General features: G+C 43.2%; 1 protein-coding gene and 1 non-coding gene across 2 annotated transcripts; one reads left to right on the top strand and one right to left on the bottom strand.

The window, feature by feature from the left end:
* Positions 1–1,212: 1,212 nt before the first annotated feature.
* LOC121553625 (opsin-3-like) lies at positions 1,213–16,612 on the bottom strand. Its single transcript, XM_041866880.1, has 4 exons — positions 16,201–16,612; positions 11,886–12,205; positions 3,075–3,326; positions 1,213–2,433 (listed from the first exon to the last, which is right to left on the bottom strand). The coding sequence occupies exons 1-4, from the start codon at positions 16,517–16,519 to the stop codon at positions 2,164–2,166; spliced, it is 1,161 nt and encodes a 386-aa protein (XP_041722814.1). The 5' UTR covers positions 16,520–16,612; the 3' UTR covers positions 1,213–2,163.
* Positions 9,314–9,366, top strand: LOC121553791. The gene has a single exon (XR_005997577.1). It is a non-coding gene; the product is annotated as a U7 small nuclear RNA (small nuclear RNA).
* Positions 16,613–16,950: the final 338 nt, after the last annotated feature.

The raw sequence follows: 16,950 nt of genomic DNA, 5'->3' as shown, positions 1-16,950 counted from the left end.
ACTGTAGAGCAGGGTTTCCCAAACTCAGTCCTCGGGACCCCAATGGGTGCACCTTTTGGTTTTTGCCCTAACACTACACAACTGATTCAAATTATCAAAGCTTGATGATTAGTTGATTATTTGAATCAGCTGTGTGGTGCTAGGGCAAAAACCAAAACGTGCACCCCTTGGGGTCCCGAGGACTGAGTTTGGGAAACCCTGCTCTAGCGCGTGTGTTGAAATTAAATATAGGCAGGGGTGAAAGTAAGCTGGTCCGGTCCGGCAAAATAAATAGTTTCAACAGATTCAAAGAATACTGTAGGCTAGTACACTATTTATCATTTCCGCATGTCAGTCGCATGAAACATTTGCAAATAGACCTGAAAACATCTGGAATATGCTCCAAAATGCTGTGTGGTTCGACAATAACACAGACATTTCGCCAAAGCAGAGATGAGTGGTTGAGACCGAGATGCACATGGACAGCAGTGTACACATCAATTCAGGTTACAAGACTTGTGTAGGCCTAATGAATGACAATCACCAAATGTCATTCATTACACTTTTTGGTGTTTTGTAACTGATGTCTCTTTGCATTTATCAAATGGCACTGTATGGATGCCGGAATTATTTTAGAGTGGAGTAGCCTAATAGTTGGAATAGTAACTGCCCACTGGGCACAAACGTCAGTTCATCGTCTAGTTTTGATTTACATTTGGTTGAGTTGTCAACTAATGTGAATTCAACATGAAATCAACAAAAAATGTCACCATGACATTGGATTTAGATGAAAAGTTTGGTGAAAAAGAGACGAAATGCCCTTACATTTATGACTTTTTTCAAATTCAAACAGTTTTCCACGTTGATTCAACATCATCATGTTTTTGTTTTTTTATGACGTGGAAACAACGTGGATTCAACCAGTTTTTGCCCAGTGGGTGAGGTCCTGGACACTGACTGTAGGCCTCATGTAGCCTATGATAATATTAACTAATATTAAGTGTTTTGTCTCTGGAACAGGAGTAGAGAAATATAATGTATTTCTTTCAGCATCTTGAGAGAAATAAACGTACAATTTATTTCAGGGACATACTGTAAAGGCTGAGAGTATTTCATGTTCAACCACATAAAATATGCATCCAAAATCGGTCAAACTGATGTCATTTGGAAATGTTGCACGGAAAATCTCCATGGTCCCTTGCTCCATGAGAGAAGCAGAAATGAAAGAGAAAACTTTATAGACATCAACTATATTGTTGATGATGCATTGATCATTCTATCAGTTTATGACATTATTCTGGTGAGCAAGGCTTTATTTAGTATTCTAGACGAGCATCAAGTAATGACAGAAGAGAAGCTGCATGTATCTAATTATAGACAAGTTGACAAACAAATAGCCTACCAAATGTTGGAAAATATAAGCAGAATTAAGTGCGTGCACACATATAGGAGGTCCCTGTACCGGGAAGAATTTAAATCTACTTTCACCCCTGAATATAGGATATATTTCTTGTATCTGGATGTGACAAAGGTGGAGAGAGTGTTGTGCAGAATGTGCTGCTGCAATATTGTAAGGCATTTCCTCATAAGTTCATTCAGCACAATAAAGCTGCCAACCAGGGAAATAGTAATAATCAACATCACTTTCTCTTCCTCAGCCAATCACTGGTCCATTAACACTGCTGACCTCCGGTATGACACAGGGGGTACTGTTTAAAAACACCCAGCTCAGCATGAGACTATGTCAAAGGCTGGCAGACACAATTACAGAGGTGCCATTGAAAACAACAGTGTTCGAGCCAAGAGAAATAGGTCACAAACTCACAGCTACATCATTCGGTTACCATAACTGATAGGATAGATGGTAGAATGGAGTGTTTAAGAGCGTTCACGGTGAGACAGTCTGCATACAGTACTTTGAACACTTCAAGGGTTTGTTCCTTCTGAGGCACAGTGAAAGAGGGTTGGGAAAAAGTCTCTACAGTTTATAGCGATGGATCTTAAAAAAGGCTAAAATGAGAACCAGTAGTCTTGTGTCAGAAGGGTGTTTTGGAACTTCTGGATTCTGTGTTTCATGAGAGGAAGTCCTGAGGTATACAGAGGAACAGGTGATATGAGGTGATTAGTCAGTTCCCATGGTGACCTGGGTGTAGCATGATGTACTACAGTACCCATAATGCTCTGTCACAGCGGCCGCACCTGGATGCCCTCTGACGACATACCGCCGCTCTTGGAGGTGGTGTCCAGGTGGTGCACGTCATTGCTGGCGATGATGAAGACGATGGAGGAGGAGCTGAAGGTCACCCTCTTCTTTGGTCGTTCCCCGCCCCCTCGGTGGGACATGACGATTGGGCGGATAGGCCGCTCGATGCTCCGGGCCAGGGGGCGGTCCTTGATGCTGCGCTGAATCCACGAGTGCCGGGAGCACAGCAGCTGCAGCAAGCAGTGCCGGAACTGCCAGAGGGACAGGAGGAGGAGAAGAAAGAGAGAGAGGAACTCAGTCAGGGTCTCAATTTAATGTTGAGACTTAGAAGAGTAGAATACACAAGGTGCAATTTCAAAATGTGGTTGTGCACAAGCAGTTTTCCTCTTGTTATGTCAGTCACTGACAGTCACTCAATTAGCCTATGTCAGCTAACATTTTTTATGTTGCTAGGTAAGTTAGTCTGCCAACTATCTAAACCTTGTAGTAATCCTGGCCATATTACTGACTGGCACGCAGGGTACGTGCCCAGGGGCCCTGACCTCCAGGGGGCCCCATTGATTTTGTTAGTCACTCTCAACCAGATATCTTATGAACATGGGATAAGTCACGGCAAAATGTGTTTAATTGCAGGAAATTAGCTTTAAAACTGCAAAAAATGTCTCTCCACTGCAAGAGGGGGGCAGCTTAAATGTTTTGCCAGGTAGGTGGGGGCACGCCTAACCAAATCTCGCTTAGGGCCCCCAAAAGGCTAGGGCCGGCCCTGATTCAGCTATTATGCTACAATGAGGTCTGAAAACAACAGACAAACCTTGATTTTGAAGTGTGATTTTCCTTTAAATTTGGAAAAGGGCTTGTTTCAAAGCATTTCCTCTATCAGAGGTCCCCTCACCTTTCTGCTCATGAAGATGTAGATGAGAGGGTTATAGGCCGTGCTGGATTTAGCGAAGACGGAGGGGACGATGGCGATGGCGGGGGTGATCATGCTCTTCCTGCCAAAGGCTTCCATCATGGACACCACGGCATATGGTGTCCAGCACACCAGGAAACAGGAGATCATCAACAAGAACATGATGGCCACCTTTTTCTCATAGCGCAGGATCTTAATGATCTGCAATGTCTGAAGGTCCTGGATGGAGTGGAGCTGTTGGGAATGACAATAGGAAAGAATCTCATCACTTACTAACATGGTCCCATTAGAATATGTCAACAAATTGGGACATACTCAATAACCATTGCAGTTATATGTCACTTCCACTGACATATTAGTTATAAACTGAGTATACAAAACATTAAGAACACCTGCTCTTTCCATGAAATAGAGCAGTGGTCAACAACCAGTGGTCAAGATCACTTTCACAGTCAAAAAGCAAGCCGAGATCTACCGCTCAGAATTTTTTAAAAACATGACTTGTAACATTAACGTAATAAAAACTGTTCTGTAGGAATTATGTACCACCCTGAATCCCACTGCTGGCTTGCCTTTGAAGCTAAGTAGGGTTGGTCCTGGTTGGTCCCTGGAAGGGAGACCAGATGCTGCTGGATGTGGTGTTGGAGGGCCAGTAGGAGGCACTCTTTCCTCTGGTCTAAAAATAATATCCAGCAGCATTGCTCTGTGTAGGGTGCCGTCTTTTGGATGGGATGTTAAACGGGTGACCTGACTCTCTGTGGTCACTAAAGATCCCATGGCACTTATCGTAAGAGTAGGGGTTTTAACCCCAGTGTCCTGGCTAAATTCTCAATCTTTAGGTCGGAAAGTTAGAGCTCTAGAAAGATGCCAGAGTTTCTGAGTTGGATGACCGTTCAAAACTATTTTCCCCAGTCAGATGTAGTTGTTTTTACGAGTTCCCAGTTGTCTTGAACGCACTTAAGTTGTAAGTTGGATATTTTCGAGTTCCCAGTTGTTTTGAACACAACATTAGTCTCAGCGGAGGGAGAGAGCAGCAGAGGGTCCGCCTCTCACAGTCCCTGCTCTCTCCTTCCTTTCCGCCAGTGAGACTGACCAGAGAGAGGGGACATCGTCTTCCATCTGATGGTGAAACTCGAGTCGCACCACATCTGTCTCAGTCATGCACAAATTCATGTTGTTCCTATGACCAGAGAATGTGAAATATTCCTCGATATTAAAGTAGACACGACGAGCTGCTAATAATAATACAAACGCAGGGCTATTGATACACTTGGCTCCTCATTCATTCCAGCTGCAGCGCAAGTGGTAGTAAGGAATAGCACGTTTTATGTTTTGTAATAGTGTTGAATAAAAACTGTGTTGACAGTTTGAATAAAAACTGTGTTGACAGTGTTTAATTGAAACTGTGTTGACAGTGTTGAATAAAAACTTAAACATGAACTCACTCATAAAAACAGTAGCTCTTTGCTGTATTTTTTGACAGTCTCTCTGTGGTCATGGTTTTAAAAGTTATTAAATCTTATGTAGGCTAGAATCAAACTTTGCTGTGGCAGGGGTCGTGGAAGCTCTGTAGGCACGATGATTTGACAGAGCAGACAGGGTGATAGACAGAGCACAGTGATAGACAGAGCAGACAGGGAGAGCAGAGATTACTGAGTCACCACTAACGGTCTGAATGGCAATGGTCAGAAAATGTCTAAGATTGTCTATAGAATGTTGTAATATACTGTAGAATACTATAGTAGATACTACAGTGTTAGCTGCAAATAGGCACTGTAGTAAATACTACAGTAATGTCCGCAAAAACACGACCGTTTTTTAACTACAGTATTTAATTTGCCTATACCCTGCCCATTCCCCTCCCCCATGTCGCAATTTGTGCCACCCATAAGTGAGAAATCTACACGCCAAGTATAGACCATATATTGTGCTCCCTACAGATTTTAGACCTGTGCGTAATCCTCTCTGCCTGCTCCTGTTGTAAGATGGAAACACAAACAACATCCTCAACCAACTACCCACAATCACAAAGCACCACACCCTCCCAGTTTCCATCCCCTATTTTGTTTCATTTCTAATAAAGATATTAAATCTCTAAAATGTAGGCTACTTCCTCATTTCGACATTGTTTGGTCGAGTTTGCTTTGTTTGTCATGCGTCCTTGTTGATTGTAAGAACCAACCTACCTTTAATTTATGCCTTTTATTTAAATGAATCATGCAGATATCTGTTGATTTAGGCTGTCATTGTTTGCATTTTCCGGTCAGCTTTTTAGCTTGCCAATTGCTTTGATTTTGATGTAGGTATTGGAAGTCAGCCTTGTTGTTACTTAATAGTTTATATTTGTGTCTTTGTTGTGTATACTGTATTGTCTTACCGGTATGTAGGCCTAGGCATACTCCTGGCTGCACAATGAATTTCCCAATAACGTTTCATCTGAACTGAATATCTGAGTCTCAGGTGGGCATTACAGAACATTGACCTTTGGTTATGCATCAGCCCATGGGCAGTGATAGACAGAGCAGACAGGGAGAGCAGAGATTACTTAGTCACCGCTAACGGTCTGATTGGCAATGGTCAGAACATTTCTAAATTGATTGAAACTGCTCTATCGAAAAAGACAGTATTTAGTCTTGTTAGACCAATTAAACAAGTCAGTCATTCAGTCACTCACTCACTCCTTACTACCCTATATAATTGATCAGTATGATTGGTTAATCAATTATTGACCACTGACTGACTTGGCCCCACTTTCTGACATTGATAGTCATGGAAACTTCTATTGGGGCATAATTTATGAAGAGTTCTCACATAACAGTCTTTTAAAGCTCGCCAAAGTTTTTCTCTTGTGAAGGATACAATCCTCCAGAGCTTTGCATATTTGGAAACCTCTCTTTGACGGTCTTAAGAAGCCCAGTAGTAATCAGCATTCTCTAAGACTGCAGTTCACTGAGGTTTCCCTATAATGGTGAGTCAGAGGTTCATGCTGAGTTTCTCAGGGGTTCTCAGAGCACCCTCAACAAACATGGGCAGGGGAAGGGCAGAGCTTCAGTGGTTGAGGGAAGCCTTGATGCCCTGGGGACCTGGGGCTGTGCAGAAAGTAATTACTTACGTCCTTAAAGGTTGTAAATACTTAAAGAAGCAAAGACAGGCACAGTGGAGGCAGCGGTGCCAAGCTGATGCACAGAAACCGGTAAACATCTGGGTCAATTGACTACACCCACATTAATTAATTTGACTTTATAGTAAACTGTAGTATACTGTAGAATACTATACTACACACTGTAGTATCACTCTATCATGTGTAGTACTTACTATAGAAATACTAGAGTATTATCCGCAAAAACAGCACTGTAGTAAATACTACAGTAATGTCTCCAAAAACACTACAGTCCGCAAAAACACTTTTTTAACTACAGTATTTAATTGGCATATACCCTGCCCATTCCCCTCCCCATATCACAATATGTGCCACACATAAGTGAGAAATCTACACGCCAAGTATAGACCATATATTGTGCTCCCTACAGGTTTTAGACCTGTGCGTAATCCTCCCTGCCTGCTCCTGTTGGAAGATGGAAACACAAACACAAACAACATCCTCAACTAACTACCCACAATCACAAAGCACCACACCCTCCCAGTATCCTGAAGAGCAAGTTTACATCCCCTATTTTTTTCCCATCCCCATATCCTTACCCTAAACCGGGTCCGTATCCTATTCCCAACCCTAGCCCCTAAACCTTACCCTAAACCGGGTCCGTATCCTATTCCCAACCCTAGCCCCTAAACCTTACCCTAAACCGGGTCCGTATCCTATTCCCAACCCTAGCCCCTAAACCTTACCCTAAACCGGGTCCGTATCCTATTCCCAACCCTAGCCCCTAAACCTTACCCTAAACCGGGTCCGTATCCTATTCCCAACCCTAGCCCCTAAACCTTACCCTAAACCGGGTCTGTATCCCGTACCCAACCCTACTCCCTAAACCTTACCCTAAACCGGGTTCGTATCCTATTCCCAACCCTACCCTCTAAACCTTACCCTAAACCGGGTCCGTATCCTACCCAACCCTACCCCTAAACCTTACCCTAAACCGGATCCGTATCCCGTACCCAACCCTAACCTCTAAACCTTACCCTAAACCGGGTCCGTATCCCGTACTCCAACCCTTACCCCTAAACCTCTACCAAACCTGCTCCCTATAGGCCCCGTATTCCCAACCCTACCCTAAACCTTACCTAAACCGGGTCGTATCCGTACCTACCCTAAACCTTACCCTAAACCGGGTCCGTATCCGATTCCCAACCCTACTCCTCTAAACCTTACCCTAAACCGGGTCCGTATCCCGTACCCAACCCTACTCCCTAAACCTTACCCTAAACCGGGTTCGTATCCTATTCCCAACCCTACCCTCTAAACCTTACCCTAAACCGGGTCCGTATCCCGTACCCAACCCTACCCCCTAAACCTTACCCTAAACCGGATCCGTATCCCGTACCCAACCCTAACCTCTAAACCTTACCCTAAACCGGGTCCGTATCCCGTACCCAACCCTACTCCCTAAACCTTACCCTAAACCGGGTTCGTATCCTATTCCCAACCCTACCCTCTAAACCTTACCCTAAACCGGGTCCGTATCCCGCACTCCAACCCTACCCCCTAAACCTTACCCTAAACCGGATCCGTATCCCGCACCCAACCCTAACCTCTAAACCTTAACCTAAACCGGGTCCGTATCCCGTACCCAACCCTACTCCCTAAACCTTACCCTAAACCAGGTCCGTATCCCGTACCCAACCCTACTCCCTAAACCTTACCCTAAACCGGGTCGGTATCCCGTACCCAACCCTACTCCCTAAACCTTACCCTAAACCGGGTCCGTATCCCGTACCCAACCCTACTCCCTAAACCTTACCCTAAACCGGGTCCGTATCCCGTACCCAACCCTACTCCCTAAACCTTACCCTAAACTGGGTCCGTATCCCGTACCCAACCCTACCCCCTAAACCTTACCCTAAACCGGGTCCGTATCCCGTACCCAACCCTACTCCTTACCCTAAACCGGGTCCGTATCCTATTCCCAACCCTACCCCCTAAACCTTACCCTAAACCGGGTCCGTATCCCGTACCCAACCCTACTCCCTAAACCTTACCCTAAACCGGGTCCGTATCCTGCACCCAACCCTACCCCCTAAACCTTACCCTAAACCGGGTCCGTATCCTGCACCCAACCCTACCCCCTAAACCTTACCCTAAACCGGGTCCGTATCCCGTACCCAACCCTACTCCCTAAACCTTACCCTAAACCGGGTCTGTATCCCGTACCCAACCCTACCCCCTAAACCTTACCCTAAACCGGGTCCGTATCCTGTACCCAACCCTACCCCCTAAACCTTACCCTAAACCGGGTCCGTATCCTGCACCCAACCCTACCCCCTAAACCTTACCCTAAACCGGGTCCGTATCCTGCACCCAACCCTACTCCCTAAACCTTACCCTAAACCGGGTCCGTATCCCGTACCCAACCCTACCCCCTAAACCTTACCCTAAACCGGGTCTGTATCCCGTACCCAACCCTACCCCCTAAACCTTACCCTAAACCGGGTCTGTATCCCGTACCCAACCCTACCCCCTAAACCTTACCCTAAACCGGGTCCGTATCCGGTACCCAAACCTACTCCCTAAATCTTACCCTAAACCGGGTCCGTATCCCGTACCCAACCCTACCCCCTAAACCTTACCCTAAACCGGGTCCGTATCCCATACCCAACCCTACCCCCTAAACCTTACCCTAAACCGGGTCCGTATCCCGTACCCAACCCTACTCCCTAAATCTTACCCTAAACCGGGTCCGTATCCCGTACCCAACCCTACTCCCTAAATCTTACCCTAAACCGGGTCCGTATCCCGTACCCAATCCCTCCCTCCTCTTTTTATTTGTCTTCTTAATTTTTCTTCTTTACATTTAATTATCCAATAAAGTTTGTTTTAATTAAAATCAAGTACCAGAGGACAAAAGGACAACTCCAACACCCCTCCCCCTTTCCAAACCTCCCCCTCGACTGGATAGACACACTGAGAAGAGCGGTAGAACAAGGCAGGAAGCCCTGAGATATCCCTACAAGCCCCAAGCCTCTTTACTTACTTTACTACAGATTATAGAAAAGAGCAGAAGCTCTGAACAATCCGTTCAGACCCCAGTCTACCTACAGGTTATGGAAAATGTGCTCTTTTAGTATTTCTCCAGTAGGTTTCCTGAAGCAGAAAGCCTCCACTTCAATGTCAAAGATAATAAAACAAAAACACTATAGTAAATACTACAGTAATGTCACAAAAACATTACAATAAATACTACAGTATACTACAGTCTGCAAAAACACTACATTAATTACTATCGTATGTACTACAGTTATTTCACTACAGTATACTACAGTAAATACTATAGTATTCAATGTAGTGTTTTTGCTGACTTTAGTCTGCAAAAACACTATAGTGAATAGTACAGTAAAGTCTGCAAAAACACAACAGTGAATACTATAGTTTTTTTTCAGATTAGTTCATACACACACAAGCACGTACACACGCAAACGCACACACACACACACACACACACACACACACACACACACACACACACAAGCATGCGCGCAAATGCACACACAGCTCCCCACACCATACTGTACTCTCCATAGTAACCGTGCAGTCCACTGCTGAGTGAACCCACTTCAAACCCTATCATCCTCACAGGCAACCCTCTTTTATTACAGGGCAACAGGCTGCTGGCCAGGTGACAAGCTGATGAGATTAGTGAAACATGGCTGCTTACGGCTCGTGGTTAATGCTGGTTCTCATGCTACAGTCCATAACCATCACTGATTTATGTTAGCTACTAAGGACAATGAGCTTTAAAAATGCTCTCTACAGCACCAGCGTGGCAGAGTCTATGCAGGGTGGTAAAGTGGTACATCAGGATGATTTGAAGCACTTAAGAGTGAGGAAGGAGGAAGGAGGAATGGAGGAAATGTAGATACATTTTGGAAAGGTAGGTGAAAGATAAAAGGAAAAAGATCAAGTGGTGGTCATTCCGTGTGATAATGGAACAAAAATGTCCATTAAAGTTTGTACTTCGCTGAAATTTAGCGCAAAGAAAATGCAGGTTGGCATTTATTGTCATGAATCTTGCCCTGGAGGCAGCTCTGCAGAGTGGTCACAAGTTGGCACAGCCACAAAGTAATTACACTTTAAACCTAACTTTAACCTTAAACCTAACCTTAACCACAATGTTAACCTTAGCCTAACCCTAACCTTAAATTAAGACCAAAAAGCTCATTTTTGTTTTCATGAATTTTTAAGATATAGCAAATTATGACTTTGCAGCTGGCCCATCTAGTGGAAATCACTCAGTTCTGCCTCCAGGGCAAGAGTCATGACAATAAACATCAACCTGCATAGAAAATGTCCATAGAAGGAAAGGTTTTTCTGTATCCTGTATTAGGCATTCACTTCTATGATTAGTTTGGTTCAGTTCACTTCACTTTATTGACTTACTCTGGACTTTGTCTCATCTTGAGCTCTTTAAAGGCCCAGTGCAGTCAAAAACGTGATTTACCTGTGTTTTATATATATATCCACACTTTTTAAGGTTAAGAACACTGTGAAATTGTGAAAATTATGATAATGCCCTTTTAGTGTAATAGCTGTTTGAAAATACTTTTGGCCTGCGTGGTGATATCACAAGGTGGTAAATTAGTTAAAGGTCCATTGCAGCCGTTTTTATCTCAATATCAAATAATTTCTGGGTAACAATTAAGTTCTTTACTGTGATTGTTTTCAATTAAAGTGGTCAAAAAGAAACAAAAATAACTTCTTAGCGAAGAGCAATTTCTCAAGCAAAAAATGTTCTAAGACTATCTGGGAGTGGTCTGAGTGGGGAGAGGATAACTGAAAAATAGCTGTTATTGGCAGAGGTTTTTATTGGTTATTAACTAATTTAGTATAGAACAAGAAGGCCCGCACACTGTTAAAGCTCCCAACTCACCGCTTTATTGACAACGTTTCAATCCGAAACTGATCTTTGTCGACAAAGATCCGTTTCGGATTGAAACGTTGTCAATAAAGCAATGAATTGGGAGCTTTAACAGTGTGCGGGCCTTCTTGTTCTAAACTAATATTCTGTATTAGCCCAGCACCTATGTTTTTAAGAATGTGCGTATGACCACAAACTTTTCTATTAACTAATTTGCCACCTGGTTATGTCACCAGGCAGGCCAAAACTCCATCCCACCAAAACAGGCTGAAATTGCAGGCGGTCTTTTCAAACTGCTCTTACGTTAATAGTGCATTATCATCATTTCCACAATTTCACAGTATTATTTAAACCTCATAGTGTGGAAATACATATATACTGTACATATAACAAGGGAAATCTTGTTTTTGACTGCAGGGGGCCTTTAATAGACCAATAAGAAAGAGAGTTCCAAACCTGCCAATAACAGCTAGTTTTAAGTTTCCCCCTCCCCACTCAGACCACTACCAGACAGTCCTAGCAAAATTCTTGCTTGAGAAATTGGTCTTTGCTAAGAAACTATTTTAGTTTCCTTTTGCCCATTTTATTTTGAAAACAATCACAGTAAAGTTCTTAATTGTTACCCAGAAATGCTTTGATGTTGAGGTAAAAATGGCTGCATTGGACTTTTACATTTAAAGATGATCAACACAAACCACACTGACATAAACACGAAGCAACAGAAGAAAATGGGAGGGAGAGACAGCAAGACAGTCCTTCTTCTTACCATTCGCACCGTGTAGAGAATGTTCCCATAGCAGTAAATCATAATGCCCACGGGGACAAAGAAGCAGGCCAGGAGAAAGAGGAGAATGAAGGAGGCATCGATAGGGTCCTTGGATGTCCAGTCCAGGGAGCAGCCTAACTGGTGGATCTCCAGGGTGTAGCGGTTCCACCCCAGAAGAGGAGCCCCTGTCCAGGCCAGGGAGTAGAGCCAGATGTGGGTGATGCACCTCCAGGCCCAGGGGAAGTCCACCACCTGAGCATAGACCACCCGGATATAGCGCTCGTATGCCAGAGCTGAAAGACTCATGATGGACACGATGCCTGGAAGGGAGGGAGATGGGTGATGATGCTGAGTAATGACTAGCGAATCTGGGTTATGCAATATTTATCTGTAGGTCCTGATTATTACTGTCTGCAATTGGTTATTACACTGTTATTACAGTTATTACTCAGTCCTCATCAATATTTTCCCAATATATAATAAATAATCATAAATATCCTATTAGCAATTAATCATGATTTTCTTCACAAGAGAAATAATAGGAGAGGTGTCTTGTTGTTTGTGCATTTGATTCTGTCAACACACACAAACCCTTAATTTTGATCAAATCACACATTCTACCTTTAACAATCTCCAGAAAACACATTATGGTCACATTCAATTTCTCCATTGCAGAGCAATTACTTTTGCCAGACATTTGGCCCAATCAACACCAAGCGTTGCAGCACAGATGTGTTGCAATATAAGGGGAGCTGTTCGAGCACAGAGTGTTACTGCACACTATAACACAACTAATACATAACATGTCTGTACAGGTCAAACTGACAGGACCACACTGCATGAGTACAATGGGTGTAACAGGTGCAGGATGTCCTGAGAGAGTCATCCAAATTTAGACTGTTGAAGAATGTCAGAGTTGTTTCACATGCTGTAGTAGATGAATATGGTATCAATACTCTGTGCCAGTCATCTCTTTCTGAGGGGCTTTAGTGTGCCTGTATGCTAATTATCATTCATTGTTATATTAACCAGCATCTTCAGTGTCTCTGCCTTAGTGCAGGCTGTTCTTCTGTTTTGGCTGTTTTGGCTATTTTTGTGCACTTCGAAAAGCCCTTCACATTTTATTGATCCGTTCAAAAGCAAACTTGGACTATAGTGAGGAGCAATGCGGACATCGAAGTCAAATTACCATGCTGTTTTATCCCCATGTGCTACAGTTACCCCCATCCATCCTACAAGAGTGAACTATTTGTTTTTGGAGGCAACAAATAACATAATTTTTTATATTTAAATAGTTTACAATATATGAAGACATTGGACAGATGAGAAAAGTCCCGCATATAATTATATCGGACAATATTGCACTTAGCCTACAGTAGGTTACATGTGCCTGAGAGAGATATGGGGAAAGAGGGAGAGAGACAGAGAGAGGGAGAGAGAGAAAGAGAGCGAGAGAAAGCGAGAGAGAGTGAGAGAGCGCAGAGGGCGTGAAGGTTGCACTAACAACCTCATTAGCAGACCTCTTCGTTAATAAGTGATGATTCCTTTAATAAATAGGGAAGAGACCGTTAAGTGATTGTGTCTCTCGCTCGCCCTAAGCACCCAATGACGGTAATAGCATTGATGAAATGGGTCGGAAAAAATAACCTGAACTGTATGGATAGCCATTTTATTATATATTCATTGCATTATCGATATAAAAAATGGAGAGAAAATAAATAATACATTTTATATCAACATTTTTATTATAAATATCAATAATTCCCCATAGGATTCAATGGAGAAACAATTCAAAATTAGGAAAGTGTTCTTAATGTTTCGTACACTCAGTGTAATAAGATGAATATTGTGGTGGCAACATCATTTTATGGGTATGCTTGTTACCGGCAGGGGCTAGGGAGTATTTTAGGATCAAAATAAATATGAAAGGAACAAAGGACAGGTAAAACGTTTTAGGAAAACCTGCCATAGTCTTCTGAAAACCTAACCCTGCCATAGTTTTATTTTTCAGCAGAACAATTACACACATTCTAATGCCAAAGACACACAAGAATGGCTTTCCAAGAGGTGTTGAGTGTTCCTGAATGGTCTAGTAGTCTCAGTCCAGACCCAAATCTGCTTGAAAATCAGTGACAAGCATTGAATATTGTTGTCCATCAAGGATTCCCAACCAAATTTACTGAGCTTGAATAATTTGAATAATTAATGAATAATAAGACCGCAAAATGTGAAGACTCTGCAAGGGGTGTGTAGACTTTCACTAGCGACTGTATAGAGCATGCAAATGGTATCCCTCCCCCATGAAGGTCATTATCATATAATTGTTTATATTGACAAATCATTTCAAAATCATGGGCATTAATATGGAGTTGGTCCAAACACACCAAGACAGTTGTGAAGAGGGCACGACAAAGCCTATTCCCCCTCAGGAGACTGAAAAGCTTTGGCATGGGTCCTCAGATCCTCAAAAATGTATACAGTTGCACCATCGAGAGCATCCTGACTGGTTGCATCACCGCCTGGTATGGCAACTGCTCGGCCTCCGACCGCAAGGCACTACAGAGGGTACTGCGTACGGCCCAGTACATCACAGGGCCAAGCTTCCTGCCATCCAGGACCTCTATACCAGGCGGTGTCAGAGGAAGGCCCTAAAAATGGTCAAAGACTCCAGCCACCCTAGTCATAGACTGTTCTCTTTGCTACTGCACGGCAAGCGGTACCGGAGCGCCAAGTCTAGGTCCAAAAGGCTTCTCAACAGCTTCTACCCCCAAGCCATAATACTCCTGAACAGCTAATCATGGCTACCCTGACTATTTGCACTGCCCCCCACCCCACCCCATCCCCCTCTTTTACGCTGCTGCTACTCTGTTTATTATTTATGCATAGTCACTTTAACTCTACCCACATGTACATATTACCTAAATTACCTCGACTAGCCGGTGCCCCCCTGTATATAGCCTCCCTACTGTTATTTTATTTTACTGCTGCCCTTTAGTTATTTGCTTTTCTTTTTTTACTTAACACTTTTTTTTATTTTACTTTTTAAAAAACTGCATTGTTGGTTAAGGTCTTGCAAGTAAGCATTTCACTGTAATGTCTACACCTGTTGTATTCGGCATATGTGGCTGCTCCAGAGTCCAATGGTGGCGAGCTTTACACCACTCCAGCGGACGCTTGGCATTGTGCATGGTGATCTTAGGCTTGTGTGCGGCTGCTCGACCATGGAAACCCATTTCATGAAGCTCCCGACGAACAGTTATTGTGCTGACGTTGCTTCCATAGGCAGTTTGGAACTCGGTAGTGAGTGTTGCAACCGAGGACAGACAATTTGTACGTGCTACGCACTTCAGCACTCAGCGGCCCCGTTCGGTGAGCTTATGTGGCCTACCACTACGCAGCTGAGCCGTTGTTGCTCCTAGACGTTTCCACTTCACAATAACAGCAGTTACAGTTGACCGGGGCAGCTCTAGCAGGGCAGAAATTTGATGAACTGACTTGTTGGAAAGGTGACATCCTATGACGGTGCCACATTGAAAGTCACTGAGCTCTTCAGTAAGGCTATTCTACTGCCACTGTTTGTCTATGGATATTGCATGGCTGTGTGCTCGATTTTATACACCTGTCAGCAACGGGAGTGGCTGAAATTGCCAAATCCACTAATTTGAAGTGGTGTTCACATACTTTTGAATGTATAGTGTTGTAAACACGCACTAAAGGCGCAATCAGCTATTTAAATCAACTGCTGGAATTGATACAAACATTCTTGAGCCTACTTATGTCATAGTCTATCCATGAAATTGATATATGTACAATGATTACAGTATAGAAAACTAGCCACTTGTCAACAAAATATTCCATATTTTCCAGTGTGTAAAAGGGGCGCCAGACACAGATACGGATAGAATTACACGGGTATTTCCGAGGTTTCCTTGACACGAATCAGCTTCATCCCCATAGCGGCAATGGCATTCATAAACATCCACAACCATATAAAGACTGGTTTCATAAATAAATAGGGAGAAAGTGTGCTAAACAGTTCTCCCTTAGAATAAGATGGGTAGTAACTTTCCCGTGCAATAGACGAAATAGACTATAGGGATCACAGAGTTATGAAAATGTAATACCCCCAAAGACTCAACTTTGTTATCTGAAACATACAAACATGGAACACAAATTAAATGGAAAGGCTGCCACAAAACAAATATTGGATTAGGCCTATTAAAATACGTACAAATATTTTTTATTTTTTATTTTATTTTAGATGAATGTGTGAATCTAGGTAAGACACCCAAAGCACAGAAGTTCATATACTGACCAAATAAACTGTTGCTGAATCCGTCCCAGACGCATGTTGCCGAGTTCCAGTCCCATCCGCCTTTGATGCACGAAACAAACGTAAAGTTAATTCCAATGACAGACACCAACAAGTCACTTATACTTATGTTTACTATTAACAAATTTGTGGGGGTCCGGAGTCTCTTGAATCTGTAGTACAGCATGATGACAATAATATTGTTGCAAAATCCGAAGAATCCGATTGTTCCGATAGCAAAAGCAAGGATTTTGTAAGTACCAACCGCAAATATATATTCTTCTGTATTTCTTTTAGTTCTAGTGAAATTCGCAGGATTCATTGCTTGAATAACATTGTGTGTGCGCGCGTTGAGCTGTCTAGTGTGGTGAGGAGGGAAGATCTGCGTCGCAGTTGGATTACTGACGCTGCTCTAAACCAGTTAAACCTGCGACATCTCTTTGGAGAATTTAGGACTATGCTCCTGAGGATGGTTGGCTATCTCAAATGTATTTCTCGAGCAGTTAGATCCTCCGCAGTCGTCATCCGTCACGTGAATCAATTGACAGCCACTGTAGACCTACTGTACCTCCTGACTGGTAAAGTTGTCACGCTTCGAACAGACCGACTGTTTTTAGCGTTTTGGTACACCAGAAGTACATTCATCTCCAATGGAACGCTGCGTTTGCCTTGCAGCATTGCGTTGAAGAGGCAGTTGTTGTACGTTCTGTGTGGTGCATACGTTGGATTTATCGAATTTATGCATCAAATTGT

The sequence above is a fragment of the Coregonus clupeaformis genome, chromosome 37 (assembly GCF_020615455.1).
Source record: "Coregonus clupeaformis isolate EN_2021a chromosome 37, ASM2061545v1, whole genome shotgun sequence".
Lineage (NCBI taxonomy): Eukaryota > Metazoa > Chordata > Actinopteri > Salmoniformes > Salmonidae > Coregonus > Coregonus clupeaformis.
The sequence above is the reverse complement of the archived record's forward strand: the minus strand, read 5'-3'. Positions and strand labels throughout refer to the sequence as shown.